This window comes from Saccopteryx leptura, chromosome 13 (assembly GCF_036850995.1).
Source record: "Saccopteryx leptura isolate mSacLep1 chromosome 13, mSacLep1_pri_phased_curated, whole genome shotgun sequence".
Lineage (NCBI taxonomy): Eukaryota > Metazoa > Chordata > Mammalia > Chiroptera > Emballonuridae > Saccopteryx > Saccopteryx leptura.
The window spans coordinates 22,742,103-22,756,620 of NC_089515.1; the positions used below are offsets into that span (position 1 = coordinate 22,742,103).

General features: G+C 47.9%; 1 protein-coding gene across 1 annotated transcript in view; it reads right to left on the reverse strand.

The window, feature by feature from the left end:
- Window positions 1–14,155, reverse strand: part of SORCS3 (sortilin related VPS10 domain containing receptor 3) — a 631,295-nt gene extending 617,140 nt beyond the window's left edge. The window contains exon 1 of the mRNA XM_066355178.1: window positions 13,486–14,155. Coding sequence (XP_066211275.1) covers window positions 13,486–14,112 — 627 coding nt within the window. The 5' untranslated portion in view covers window positions 14,113–14,155. The remainder of the gene's footprint in view (window positions 1–13,485) is intronic.
- Window positions 14,156–14,518: the final 363 nt, after the last annotated feature.

A 14,518-nucleotide genomic window follows, 5' to 3' on the forward strand; every position in this document is an offset into this window, starting at 1 on the left:
ATCTATTTTTAATTTTTAAAATAAAAGGTAACTAAAACTGCCTTTTTGAAATTAGAATTTTATGTTAAAGGTATTCAGATACTAGTGTGGATGGCAAACTAGTCTGTAAAGGGTTTAGTCATATAGCCAGTTTAGTATAAATCTGGTCACAATGTATCAAGACCCCTAGAAGGGTTCTGCATCACTTACTTTGAACAAAACCATGGGCATTGCAGGCCAGGTAGCTCCTTCTCCCCACACTCATCAGTCTCTGCATGGGAGGGGGATGTATATTAATATATAATCCCCAAATGACAGAGGATGCAAGCCCAGCAAGTAATCTAAGTACTTCAAAGATCCAAGGGAAAAAAACATTTTGACTCTATCAGGCGTCCCCAAACTATGGCCCGGGGGCCACATGCAGCACCCTGAGGCCATTTATCCGGCCCCCCACCGCACTTCTGGAAGGGGTACCTCTTTCATTGGTGGTCAGTGAGAGTACACGGTATGTGGCGGCCCTCCAACGGTCTGAGGGACAGTGAACTGGCCCTCTGTGTAAAAAGTTTGGGGACCCCTGCCTACATTACTATGTCCAGATGAACCATCACACTAATGTAAGAGCAAAATAAGTTTTAGGCATGCCAAGAATGAGGGGAGAAAAAAAGTATTGCTGAAGCACTAGGTGACTATATTATCTATCATCCACGGCAGGATCTTTTGAGAGTGAAAAGAAATATATCAATATTTATATCAGGATACAGAAATGAGCATTCCCATGTACTCACTGAAAAGCAATCCTTGAAGACACACCACAGAAAAAAATAAAATCAGCCTCCAATAAGAGAAAAGGAACCCAAGCAACAGAGGCACTATCCCCAAGAGAAGAATAAAGAGGTCTATTGAAATAACAACTAGGAGGCAGGCCTACAAAGAAATCAGTACAAGTCAGAATATTCTATAATAATACAATTAAGAAGCTGGAATATCTTAGTACTATGGTGAAAAACAGATGGGTCTTCTGTCTATGACGAAGATAAAACAATTAAAACCTCAAAGAAAAAAACCAAAAAGCTGTGCGAGAAAGGGAGCCCAAACTCATAGGGCAGCACTTGGAGCAGCTGTTAGAACGTAAGATAATCTATTTGACCTCAAAACTCAGAACACTCCTCACCCAGCAACACAGGTTTAATCATGAGAATTAGATCTATTTTCTACCATGCTACTGGGTTTTGTTATAAAGAATAAACACAACCATAATATTTAAACATTATATTAGTTTTTATTCACTCCGGTCTTGATTACATTTAATGCATTTCCTAAGTATGCTCCAATTGGCACATATTTTAAATGATCTCACATTGTTTTCAGGAATGTTTTTCTAATACGTCTTTCCCACGTGCAAGACTATAAGCTTTGTGGGTGTCTAGCGTGAATCATATGCTGTTTCCCCATCCTGCATCACTAGGCATAGAGTAGACACTCCCCAATACTTTATATTATCTGAGGACAGATCGATCAATATAGGTCAAGTCCTGGAAGAAATGCTTTTCTTAAACATCCAAATTACAATGCCATTTGTGACTGGAAGTAAGTTGTCTAGCATTCCTGGAATAAGAATGTCGAGGCTTTACACACCAGAGATGTGTGCTAATGAAAGTGTGTCAGCAGCGCCGGGGCAAGGCGAAAGAAGGCAGACGCCGTGCCATACGTGCTGTCGGATCTGTTGCGGAAGGACCTCTGGTTATTGAAGGAAGAAAGGATAAGGGAGGTAAACGAACACCATGAGTTCATAGTGCCCCCTGTTCATACCACAATGAAAAGTACTCTTTTTAAAATGCTTCCAAGTGCAGCATCTCGTTAATTCACTGCGACATAAAGGGAGCAAGTAGGATTGTCCCCGTTTCACACATAAAGAAATGATTGACCTACTATCACATCTCGTTTATGGTGAAATGGGCCTACATCAATTTACGGAACTCTTTCATCTGGTAAATAAACTGAATCTCAAGCCTTGGCCCAGTAGTTCAGTTGGTTAGAGCATTGTCATGGTACACCAAGGTTGTGGGTTCAATCCCCGGCCAGGGCATATACAAGAATCAACCAATGAATGCATAAATAAGTGGAACAAAAAAACTGATGTTTTGTTCTCTCTCTCTCTCTCTCTTTCTCTCTCTTCCTTCTGTCCTCTCTCTCTCTCTCTCTAAAATCAATAAATTATAAATTTTTTATAAAATAAACCATCTCAGAAAATTCAAATAAATTAGCGTCATAATAAGAAAAAGAATGAAGGAATGCTTATTTATATGGAATAAGACCAAAGGTATGCATGCTTGAAAGAAGCATTTTATATTTTTTATCATCATTCAAGAACCTTTATCCTTATTAATACACTCATTTTTTTAAATCTCTAATCCATAGACATATAAGCTACTATACCTGGAAATGTCTTTATTCATCTACACTTGAGAAAGGACGACTTGCTGAAGATAGTGAATGTGAATCAGGAACCCAAATCTAGAGATCCCAAGTCGCAGACCCATATTCTTTCCAACCTGTGGTGATGGCCCTCACTGATGATATCTTAGTAAGGTACCAACCATCAGCTCAGATGCTCCCTGCCAAGGTCCTGACAAGGTGTAAGAAAAACAGGAATTATATCAATTCCTAGTCAGGAGGTGACCTGCCGGCAGGTGAAGGTCCAAACTTTAGGACCCTCTATATACTCTGAAGACCAAGCATGTGCCTGAGGTGAGGTGGGGCTCCTAAGCCCTGAAAAATGACAGCGAAGACTAATTTCAAGGTGTCTGTTCCCCTCTCACCACCTCACACCATGGTTCTGCTACTCCGTCTAACCCTGGATGGGCTTCTTTCTTCCAGAAGGCACCTCTCTAAAGGAGGACCCTCTCAGAGCCAGGGTCAATGACGTCATCTTCCTCTCCAGCCCCAGTATGTACCATGGTATGGCCCTAAGCAGGATTTTCTTTTTAAGTATGAGGGAAATTCCTGACTTGGTGCGATGGTTAATTTTATGCGTCACTTGACTGGGCCACAAGGTGCCCAGATGTTTGGTCCAACATTATTCCAGGTGTATTTGTAAGGCTATGTCTAGGTGAGATTAATATTTGAACCGGTAGACTGAGTAAAGCAGATTACCCAATGTGAATGGACCTCATCCAGTCCATTGAAGGTGTGAGTAGAACAAAAAGGCTGAGGAAGAAGTAATTCTTCCTTTCTGCGTGACTGCCTTCAAGCTGGGACATTAGTTGCCTCCTGCCCCAGACTCAGGCTCAGATGAGAAGTACACCATCAGCAATATTGGGTTCCCAGCTTGCCAGCTACAGATGTGGACTTCTCAGCTTCTGTAACAGTGCCAATTCCTTACAGTAAATCTCCATAGATATATAAAAATATATATACAGTGTGTCCGTAAAGTCACGATGCACTTTTGACCGGTCACAGGAAAGTAACAAAAGACAATAGAAATATGAAATCTGCACCAAATAAAAGGAAAACCCTCCCAGTTTCTGTAGGATGATGTGGCAGCATGTGTGCATGCGCAGATGATGACGTAATACTGTGTATACAGCACAGCAGCCCATGGCCATGCCAGTTGAGATGTAGATGGTACAGAGGAAAGTTCAGTGTGTTCTGTGGCTCGCTAAATTCGAATTCATGACCAAAGTGCAATGTGAATATTGGCGCGTTTATAATGAAGCACCACCACATAGGAATAACATTACTGGGTGGGATAAGCAGTTGAAGGAAACCGGCAGTTTGGTGGAGAAACCCCGTTCTGGTAGGCCATCAGTCAGTGACGAGTCTGTAGAGGCTATACGGGATAGCTACCTAAGGAGCCCTAAAAAATCTGTGCGTGAGCCCACATCGAACTGCACTGAATAGGTATGAAACTGGGAGAGTTTTCCTTTTATTCGGTGCAGATTTCGCATTTCTATCGTCTTTTGTTGCTTTCCTGTGACCGGTCAAAAGTGAACCATGACTTTATGGACACACACACACACACACACGTATATACATATACATATACGTATACATATACATATACGTATACATATACATATACATATACATGACATACCCTGAAAAAAAGACTTGAATTCAAGTCGTTTAGTCAGGAAGTAATCCCAAGGAATACTGCTGGAGGAGTAGGAAAGTGAGAAAGGAATGGGAGGGCTGCCGACCGAAGCGAGCAAGTTGCCAGGGCAGGCAACCTGGCTTAATCCCACTGAAGACTGGGAGACAGTGCAGGGAACCAGCCTCTGAGTTATCTCATCCCAAAGGGCGAAGGAGCCAGGGTATTCATCCCACTCCCACTAGTCATTGACAGGGAGATTCTCCCTACTCCTTGAATGGAACTTAATTTTGGACATTTCCAGTCTCTGCCTTGCAGAATCAAAGCTAATTCCACTGGGCAAACAGGCCCTGGTGCTGGTGGTCAGAAGTCAGACCAACATGCAGAGAAAGGGCAAAGGCGGAGGAGATATGAGCAAGGCATTGTTTTATAGGCTACAAATGGCTAGACATTCAAACCTGCCCCACTTCCTGCCTAGGCCAACAATGAGAACTAACATCTTACCCAATAGAACAGCGTCCTGTGCTAGACCCTTTGTTTGTATGAAATATCTCTAAGATTCACAACAGCCCTACAAGTTCGGAATTGTCCCCATTTTACAGCCAATGAAACTGAGGCTCAGAGACCTGTTCAAAATCACTGTTGCTTGGGGACCTTCTCATAACACAAAAGATATTTTAGAGTTTTGAAAAATCTTCCAGTCAAAAGTTTGCTTTCAAGTATAAATGACACTGAAAGAAATACCCCTCCTCTGCACCATCACCTTGGAGATCAATTTTCTCGGCATCTCCGTTCCATGGTCTTAAACCCCCCACCACCACCACCACCACCAGGTGTAACCACATGTGCATGTGGCAACTTGAGCTGCTTTTCTAGCCCTGAAAAAAAAATTAATACTGTTCACCTCAGTAATTGTTCTCCATCTCCCACTGAGAACAGATTTTTAAAAGAAAAAGTTCTTTTTTTTTATGCAGCAGTGTAGTCTTTAACCTGATTTTAGCCATCCGGAAAAGAAACTGCCTACCTCACCATAGATGGCAGGAAGACTTGAAGAGTACTGAGTCGGGCACAGGGGACCTGAGAACCCGTGACAGACGATTGTGATGTCCCAGCGGTGCAGACCCCAGGCCCGGAGGCGGCCCGAGGAGGCCAGACCCACCCTCATCCCCAGGACACATTCTTCACTCAGGCAGTTTTATGTGTTTAAGAAAGTATTTCTGTCATTCAGCTCAGTAAACTTTTACTGACTGAGCATCAGTGGCAGAAAATGCAGGAGAGATGGGAAAACCAAGCCTGAGCACCACTTCCAGCTGAATTTATATCTATGGGTCGAATGGATTGCAGAATATTTGTAAAAAAAAGCATTTACTTCCTTTTTCCCTCAGGAACAGGCTGGATAACCAACCTCCAGAACTCAACTACTTTGTCGCCAATCAATTATCCACCTATGGGCCACCAACGGGCCCCTCACACGATGCACCTGCAGGCTGCTGCTGCTCTTCTCTCCTTTGGGACAATTCCTCAAGCAGCATTATTATTTCACCTTATTTATTTTGACTTCTTTCCCAGGACAACACTCCCTCAAGTGCCTGTGTAGGAATCTCAGGCTCTATGTTTGGTACATAGAATGCAGGCAAAAAGGGAATTTAAGCCTGTAACTCAATGGGTATCAATCACTACAAAATATTAATGAGTTGGGACAGTGTGGTAATTCTGGAAACAAGGCTGCAAGTATTCCGCAGATAGTTCCAGCCATAGTTCCCCCTTCCACATCAGGCACAAAGCGACGCTAGGAGATCGAGAGGAAAAGCATACCCGGACCATCGGGTCAATCCCATGACTTGGGCACTCTGGGTTCTGCTTGCCAACCAGTCCAGACGCCCGGTTCCCTTATTCTCCTAAAGCTGCATGTTTCAGTCACTCTCTTCAGGAAGTCTTCCCTGAGTCACTGTGGGTTGTAATCATGGATGCCCAAGCCAAGAGAAGCTACTCTACATCTCTTTTTAAATACCTTTCTCAACCTTTTACTCAATGAAGTCCTGGGGAAATGTTCAACTTATTAGTTGTGACTTAGTGTAAACTTTAAACTGGTCCTAATTGTCTGATTGTAACATTTTCTATTACAAACTCTGAGTCTGAGTTCCAAGGAGTCCAGTCCCCAGCCATTCGCTTCTCTGTCTCATTCCCTGTGTACCTCACATAGAAGACAGATATCACTGTGCCTCATCTGACTGAGGCCGTGGACTAGAGAAGTGGTTGAAATAAACATCTCGCTGAGAACTGGCTTCTAGCCAAGGCTTTGCCATCAGCTCACTGGGAAAATTTAAGCAAGTCCCACCTTCCCCTGCTTCAATGTTTCCATCTGAAAAAGAGCGGAAAGCCCCTTCCAATATAAAAATAACAACTAAACCAACTAAAAATATCTGCAGGGCTTTCTGCAGGTCAAGCACTTCTGTTAAGCACTTCGCTATGCATGTCTTATTTAATCCTTACAACAGCACTATCAGCATCACCCCCTTTTTACAGATGAAAAAATAGCCAAGAAGGGTAACAACTTGCCAATCTCACACAACTGTTAAGAGTGGTGGGCAGCGTTTGAACCCAGTCAGCAGGCTCGAAGCCCACGCACCTTTTTACTACATGGTCTTGTTTCACACTCCCAGTGTACATCTGTTCCTAATCAGTCCTGAAGGGGATTGCACTCTCGATGAGAAACCTCTATAAGTATGAATTCACAAAAAGTCATTCGTCTTATCCAGGCTAAAGAATCTCAAATCCACAACTTGATAGGGTCTTTGATTATCCTCTATAGCTCTATTGCCAGCTTTCCCCCTAAATTAGGTCCTCTTCCAGTGTGTGCCAAGTAACAGGCCCCTCCGTAGCAGTGGGTACCGTTTTACTAGCCAACAGCCCTGAACCGCTGGCCCCACTGTGCTCAGGGTCCCTCTCATCTCAACCCAGTAGGGCTGGTTTCCCCTGCTCCTCCTCATCAAGGAGTTAATAGTAGGGAGCTATCTGTGCAATCCTGAAGTTCTTAGACACCATTACTTTTTTTTTAACTTACTATAGCACATTTATTAGTGTACTATAAAGAACAGCATTTTTATAAATAATTAAACCCAAACTACACTGATCAAAATAAATGAGCAAAATGTTCCTGATGATGCAACCAGGCTTGATTTACTCACTAACACAAATAAGAGGTGACTCACAGGAGACCCCATTAACAACCGTTAGGAAGATACAGATTGTCCAGCATTAACGAGTTTGGTATTTCTTGTCTGCAGCCACAGCCGGGGGTGGGTGAGGGTGGGTGCCACAGCACATGGGCAGGAACGGGAAGGAGAATCTATTTCTCATCCTCTCTGGCTAGCCTCATGTACAGTATACTCATCCTAGTCCTCATTCTATCCTACCTATAAAATGGGCAGCGTTCTATCTCACCTGAGTGAAAATGCATCAACAGTCTAGTCAGGAAAATGGTCTGTAAACCCAAGGATAAAGAAGAAACCCGGGAGTGAGTAGAGGACAGCCACACAGAGAGGAAGAACAGTAGGGAGTCAAACAGCAGGGTGCCATATTTCTGTCTGAGCCTCATAGCCATCATCTCTGTGCTGAGTGATTTGATGGAGGCAGTTTGTAAGTGCATGTCCAGCCGTAACATTTTGTGAGTCTAAAGACGCTTGTAGTACTCCCACAGAGAGCCTCTCTCCTCCAAGCTCACAGCCTGAAACGATCACTTGACAATTAACCACATATCACCCTGTGGCATCTGTCTTGTTGTCATGTTATTTAACTTTATAGAAGAGCAGTCTCATATCTGAAGCATATTAGAAGGACCCGGAGGCAAGTGCCGTTTTGTCTCTGTGTGTCTTCTCCCTCCATCACACCCCCCTACCAACCCCTGTGCCCAGAACACTGTCACATACAGAGGAAACACTTAGCAAATGGCTGACTATCTTATGTGAGTCCGTCTGATCTCTGGGGCACAGAAGGGAGAAGCCAGGTCCTGCTTACTAGGCCCTATTTCTATCTTACTAAGTGGGATAGAGATGTTTCTCAATCTTATGTTAAAATTCACATATGAAATGAAAAACCAGATGTATAAACTCAATACTATTAAGAAACAGTGTTAGACTGCCCTCCCCTTCCCCTCCCCCCACAGCTCCAGTGGTCTAGTAAATTCTATAAGCACTTAGGAAAAAGGGAAACATATGCTTCCAAGGAAGACTCCATAGGTGTGCTATGTTTGAATCTTGAGTGTAAGTAATGGGTACATCTCAATAGAGGGAGACTTCAAGTGTTAAGGCTTGGAGTTCAAGAGCAGGTTTGGGACAATGAAGGGCCTGCCTTTGCTACAGTGAAGGAGTCAACCAGGGAATAATCCAATACAAAGTGGGAGAAGTAGACCCATAGTGAGGGGTCGTGAATGCCAAGCTAAGGGACTTTGGAACTGAATCTAAGAGGCCAGAGTTACTCGAGCTAGAACATGGACATACTGCTTGAAATAGCGCTGGTGATAACAGCTGTCAGGTTATGAACAACTGAGAGAGAAATCGTCACTGTCCCAAAGGATGAGGGTTTGCAATTCTTTCACAGCCTCTGCGAGATGAAGCTTGGGACCATCACGCCTTTATCTACATGGTCACACAGGACCGAGGACAGCAGAGTTCTCTTATCTCTACTCACTGCCAACAACGTCAGCCACCCACCAGCTCAAACAGGGATAAGTCTGGTCAGCCAAATGCCACTCCTCCCATGATGCCAGTTCTGATGACTCAAAGTGGCCCACCAGGCACAAACATTCTATATTTTCTACCTCCTCCTCCGCAAGGTCTCTTTTCTCCCAAACTTGCTGAAAAATCATCTTTTGACTTTTCTCCCCATGAGGAACGCGCCTTAAACCAGCCAAGAAGTCAAAGGAAGCAGGAGATCAACAGGTGAGTCAAAGCACCGGGCCACAGGCACACCCAGCCTTGGATAAAACCCTGGCCTCCTGACACATCTTTCTATCTCCACCGGTCTGGCTATGTTGCACCTCTCTGCTCCTTCTGGGGCGATTGAGGACCCAGACAAATCATCTAGTTCCTAAATTCCCTTGGGTGCAATAATAGGTTTACACAGCCCGAGGGAAAAGCAGTTCTCCCTTCCTCCCACCTGCCCGCCTGAGCCTTCTTGCCACTGGAACCACAACCCCTCCCCCCTTCCCTTAAACCCCACGCAACTGGAGAAGTCACTTCCTGACGTTCCTTCCTTGTCAAGCTGAAGGCAAGCTCCAATCACTGCATCTCTGCAATCATTCAGTCAGGCCTCCCAATTAAGGAGTTTGCAACTTCTGCTCTCCTTGGAAATCACTGCAGGATCTGAGAAGCAAATCACACTCTGTAACCTACACATCAGAGGAAGCCTAGGACAGACAGCGGTGGTGTTGGCCCCTCCGTCGCCCCCCTCCCCCCCCCAGGCACACAGTGACCAGGAGCAATTAGTGCTTCCTGCCTTTCCCAGCTACATCTCAGCTGAGATGCCTCCCCCGTAATATTAATTAAAAACAGATTCTTTTTGGCAAACCCCCGAAGAACAGCCTCCGTGGCAGACTTCTTTATTAAAGCCTCTGAGAAAGCAAAATGCATTAAGATATTGTGACACGGGGACTGGGAGCAAAGACAATGAGGGCTAGACAATCCAGCCAAAAGCTGTTTGAAAAATCTGTTTAGGAGCCACACTTAGATGCTCCAGTGAGTGAAATACAATTAATCTGATCAAATCTGTCACTACTTTGAACATTAAGAGTAAATATTTAGAACACAGTTCAGTTGAATGAGTTATGAGTATGAAATCCTGTCTGGGAGAATCTGTGTGTCCCCATCTCCTAGCATGCTCGGGGAAGGGTGGTAGGGTGGGGACCTGGAATTATCAGCATGTCTAATTTCTCTTCACCAAGAAGCACGTTAACTGAAAACTACCTGGCAAGTCATTCCGACCAGATACCCTACAGGGGCGGCAGCCTGCAAAGCCCCACCCCTCGGAATGAGCAGCTGGAAAGTAATGGGGATCCATCTCAGGAGGGGTAGTGCTGTCACCTCAGTCCCAGAAATGGGGATCGCCATCAAGGGTTACTCCAGGGAGGAGGGGCATGGGAAGTGGGCTGTTGCCTTCACAACTCTCCACAGCCATCTGCCAACTCACTGAGCAAGCAGGGAGGCATCTTCCTTCCTTCGTGGGAGAAGGGCAGAATGATGTGTTTCTGTTCCTCTGTAAGCTACGGGGTCTGGGCTCCCTCTGGGTGTTTGTGAAACATTCTCTAACACGTCAATCACCAGGGTCCCAGCTGGAGGCAACGGAAGAGAATGAATGGCAAATCACTCTGACTCCAAGTCCAAATCCACTCACCTCTCCCCCAGAACACCTGGCAAGTCAAAAACAGCAGGGAACCGAGACTCCATCCCCTCTTGACACCTTCTGGCTCAAGTTTACAGGGCACCTCCTCCTTGCCCGCCCCCCAAGCCATCCCTCCCCACCCCTGGAAACAAAGTGAATACAAGTCCAAGCCTGGGACAAGGATATTCTTCTGCCCACTGAACCCCTGGGCACACGCTGGATACGTGGGGTGGAGTGGAAGTCCTTGTCTTGAATGTCCACGTCTGCATGCCTGACTGCAAACTGTCAGAGTGGAGTTCCATGTCCAATTATATGGGGTGACTGAAAGCTCCCCAAAAAGGAACCCACGTCAAATAACGAGGTCCACCAAGGACACTTGGAAGGACAGCATGTTCATTAACCTGGTGGCCTACCTGGAGCAGGACATGTTTAATACTTCTGCAGCCGGAAGAGAAGATGGAATTCTCTTTTCATGTCAAAAGAGCCTGATGTTAGGGCCCAAGTTCTCTGCCTTGGGGCCATCTCTCTCCACTTCGAAACCAATGGTGAAGGGACCTTTTGGAAGGTTCCTCATTCTCCCTCACTCCCCACCTGAGTTTCATTTACAGACTTTGCTGCCTGCAGGACAAGGGTAGGGGAGAAAGAAACCAGCTGGGTAGTGTAGCAGAAACTGGTTTCCCAATTCTTCTTTCAGGGGTTGTTTCTTTCAAGTCTTTCAAACACAGGGTTATGTTAACATGCTTCCCTATCTTCCCGCAGAGCAGCACAGACCTGATACTCAACAAAGCCTTTCTCCCTGGTACTGCGTGCAAAGTGTGATCAAAGAGGCAAATCTAGCCCAGGAGCTAAAGAGACGGTCCTCTGGACCAGAGAAAGAGGACATCATGGGGTCCCTGCACCCTTCTATGCTACCCTATCCTTTGCTTGGACAGTAAGACAGGCCACCAGCACAACCAATAAAGCCCTGGGGGACTGTCTGTAGAGTGTCCAAATCTCATCTCTGTTACTAAGGGTTCCAAGGCCAACTGCTCCGCTCCGTAGGCCCTTCTGGCCCTGTTTTAACTGACAAGCCATTTCCCCCGAGGAGTGTTGGGCAAGACTTGACCCCTCACCTCCTCTGTAGCACGAGGCATGAACACAGGCGGAGAAGGCTATGCTCACTTAACTGCTATTTACAAAAAGCATTCTCAAAAATCTCATCTTCAGGAGCTTTGTCAAAACACACAGACACCCACACACACACAAAGGATCCTTAAAATAAAAGCAGAAGAGTAAGAAAACTCTTAAGGTAGAGAGTTTACCCTGTCCGAATGTGTTAGTAATGAAGTCACAGATACTTGAGGACATCACCTCCTCTTCCTAGAACACATTTACTTCAAGACATCCTGTCCATCCTCCTCACTCAGTGAGAATACAAGAAAACACACACACACATCCTCTGAGAACTTGTAAGTCTTCAATCACCCATCCCGGCAAAGGCACGCACTGCCCACCTGCAGATCCAGAGCTGCCCGTGTGTGTGTGGGAGGAGGGGGGGGGGGTCGTCTTCACTGGAGGCAAATGAATCAGCCACCGGGCTGGCTGCTGGGAGCTGGACTTCCCAAGTCCTTCCAGCAGCACGGGTTACCCAGGCTGGACTACCCAAGCTACATGTCATTAAGAACCAGGAAATCTGTACTCAGGATTGCTGCGCTCTGCGGACCTCTACCTTTCCTGTTATTTGCTTCTTGCCCCTGTGACACCCCCAACCAGGCCCCGTTAAAATAAGGTGAAAATTTCCCAGGGAAATCTTTAATGCCAGTCATGAAGAGACGTACAAAAGGAGGAGGGCGGTGCTTTCCCATCTAATGAGTTCCCAAAGCTGCCTGTACAGACATCCGTCATCCTCCTGCCCAACTCCGGGTTCCCATCTGATCCAGAGAGCCAGAGAAGAGAAAACGATTTTTGTGAGATGGGGGCGGCAGAAGTGAAGGGAGTGGGGTAAATCGCGGGAGCTGCCCCCTGCAGGCCTCTGTCCCGAAAGCCCATTCTCCACTGTTGCTAGGCTTGACTGCACAGCACTGGGTGCGGGCAGGTTGGGTGGGAAGGGACCCCGACCCCATCCGGCAGGCGCGCTCTGCTGCCTGCTGCAGCGGTTCTTTGGGCCGACTGTACTCGGAGCCACCGGCGTGGACTCAAGGGCGCCACCTCTCGATACAGACACTTCCAGGGAAACCTGGTGGCAGAGAAGGGGTGGAGAGGTGTGCCAAACGCACAGGGGACCCAACTCGACTCTGGGAACCGATTGTAGTGCAGGACGAAGCGGCAGAGGCGAGTTTTTTTGCTCAGCGACTGTGTGTGCTTGTGCATGCGTGAGGGCAAGGGGTGCGAAATGGGTGCTGAATTTCACTCCACGCTTTAAACTTTTTTTGCTGCCTCTTCGGTAGCATTCCAGAGCAGCTGCCCAGGTTTTGAGGGGGAATCGGTGTCACCTAGAGACCGGGCTTCGGTCGACTTGGCCCAGCGTCCCGTGGCTGGGAGAATGCAGAACGGGAGCAGAGAGCGGCGACCTTAGGGTGGGCAGGGGTAGGGAGTCTGAGTGGCTTCCACCTCCTGGGTCCCCTCCTGCAGGATCGGAGCGGAGAAGGGGAAAGAAGTCACGGGAATCTGTCCGTCAGTCCAGAGGCTCCCTCCCCAAACCGGTTAGTGTCCTGACCCTCGAATTCAATTGCCTAACAGGAAGACTGACTCTCCAAGCTCAGTACCACTGACAGTGACCACAAATCCCTCCTCTGCTCATCTTGAAGCCCCTTCTTCCTTTTCTCCCCACCGGGCGGCCCAAATCTTAGGGTCTCCAATAAACACACACACACACACACAACACCTTCTAACAAACTCCACTAACCTGTTGGGGGCGTGGGGGAAGCTGAATAAACCTGTCCTGGCTCTAAAAGTCATGGCGCCCCCACCCCTTGACCCTCAACTCTCTCTCTCTCTCATTCCTGCCTCCCTTGCTGGGGGAAGACAGTGAGATCCACCGCCCGCGGGTGGGTACTCACGCTGCTGTTGTGTCCCGACCAGTGCACCATGGCTTGGTTGTGGGCCGAGTCCCCGGTCAGCGCGAACGAGGTGCTGGGCAGCCGGAGCTCTTCGGCCGCCGCCGCCCCAGCCCGCGACGCCTTCGCCTCCTCCCGGAGACCCTTGGCCAGAGGACGGTTTCCTTTGGAACCATCGGACAAGGCAGTGGCCCGGGTGTCCCCGTGTTCCAGGGCACTGGGGGGCTGCTCCCGGCGACTCCTCCTCGAGCTGCCAGGTTTGTCGGGAGCCAGGATGCCCTGTCCCCGCCATGCACCTGGCGGCGACAACCCCCCGGCTTCTTCCTGCTTCTTTCCGACACTGCCGCCGCCTGGCTGGGGCAGCGGCTCCGGTCCTGGCCGGCGCCCCTGCACAGCGCCTCTCCGCGCTGTCGCCAGCTCCTCTGGCCACTGGCTTGCCACTGCCCGCGGCAAAAGAGGAAGCAGCCCGGAGGGGCACGAAGCTGGGGCCGCGGAGTGCCCGGGACCGCCTGTCGCGCCCCAAGTGATCTCGGCACCTGCTAGGACCCACGTCGACAGGAGTAGGAGCCCAGTCCGGGCGAGGGGCGCCCCAGACCAGCCTGCGGGGCGCTCCTTGCGCGCCACCTCCATCCCGCTGCGGCTGCCGAGGTTCGGGCTGCCGAGTGTGTGGCGCCTGCCGAGGTGCGGGTCCGGCTCGGGGGTGTGCGCGCGCCGACGAGCCAGCCAGCGAGTGTGTGTGCTGGGGGAGTGGGGAGGGGGCGGCCGGGAAGGAGGTGGCTCGGCTGGCGCGCCTCGCGGGTCCTCTCCACTCTTCCCTCCTCGCTCTCAATCGCTCGCTCGCTCTCTTGTCCAAAGGGTGATTCTAAACCCAGGAAATATTAATTCCCCTTCGGTGATTTTTTTTCCCCTTAAAATAAGATCCCTAATATCTTCCCCACCGAGATCCAACAAAAATTTTGTAAAAAGGATGTGTTCAAAGGTAGTAAGAAAATCCTCTTTTAAAATATGAAAATTAAGCCAGATCAGGAGGAGGGGG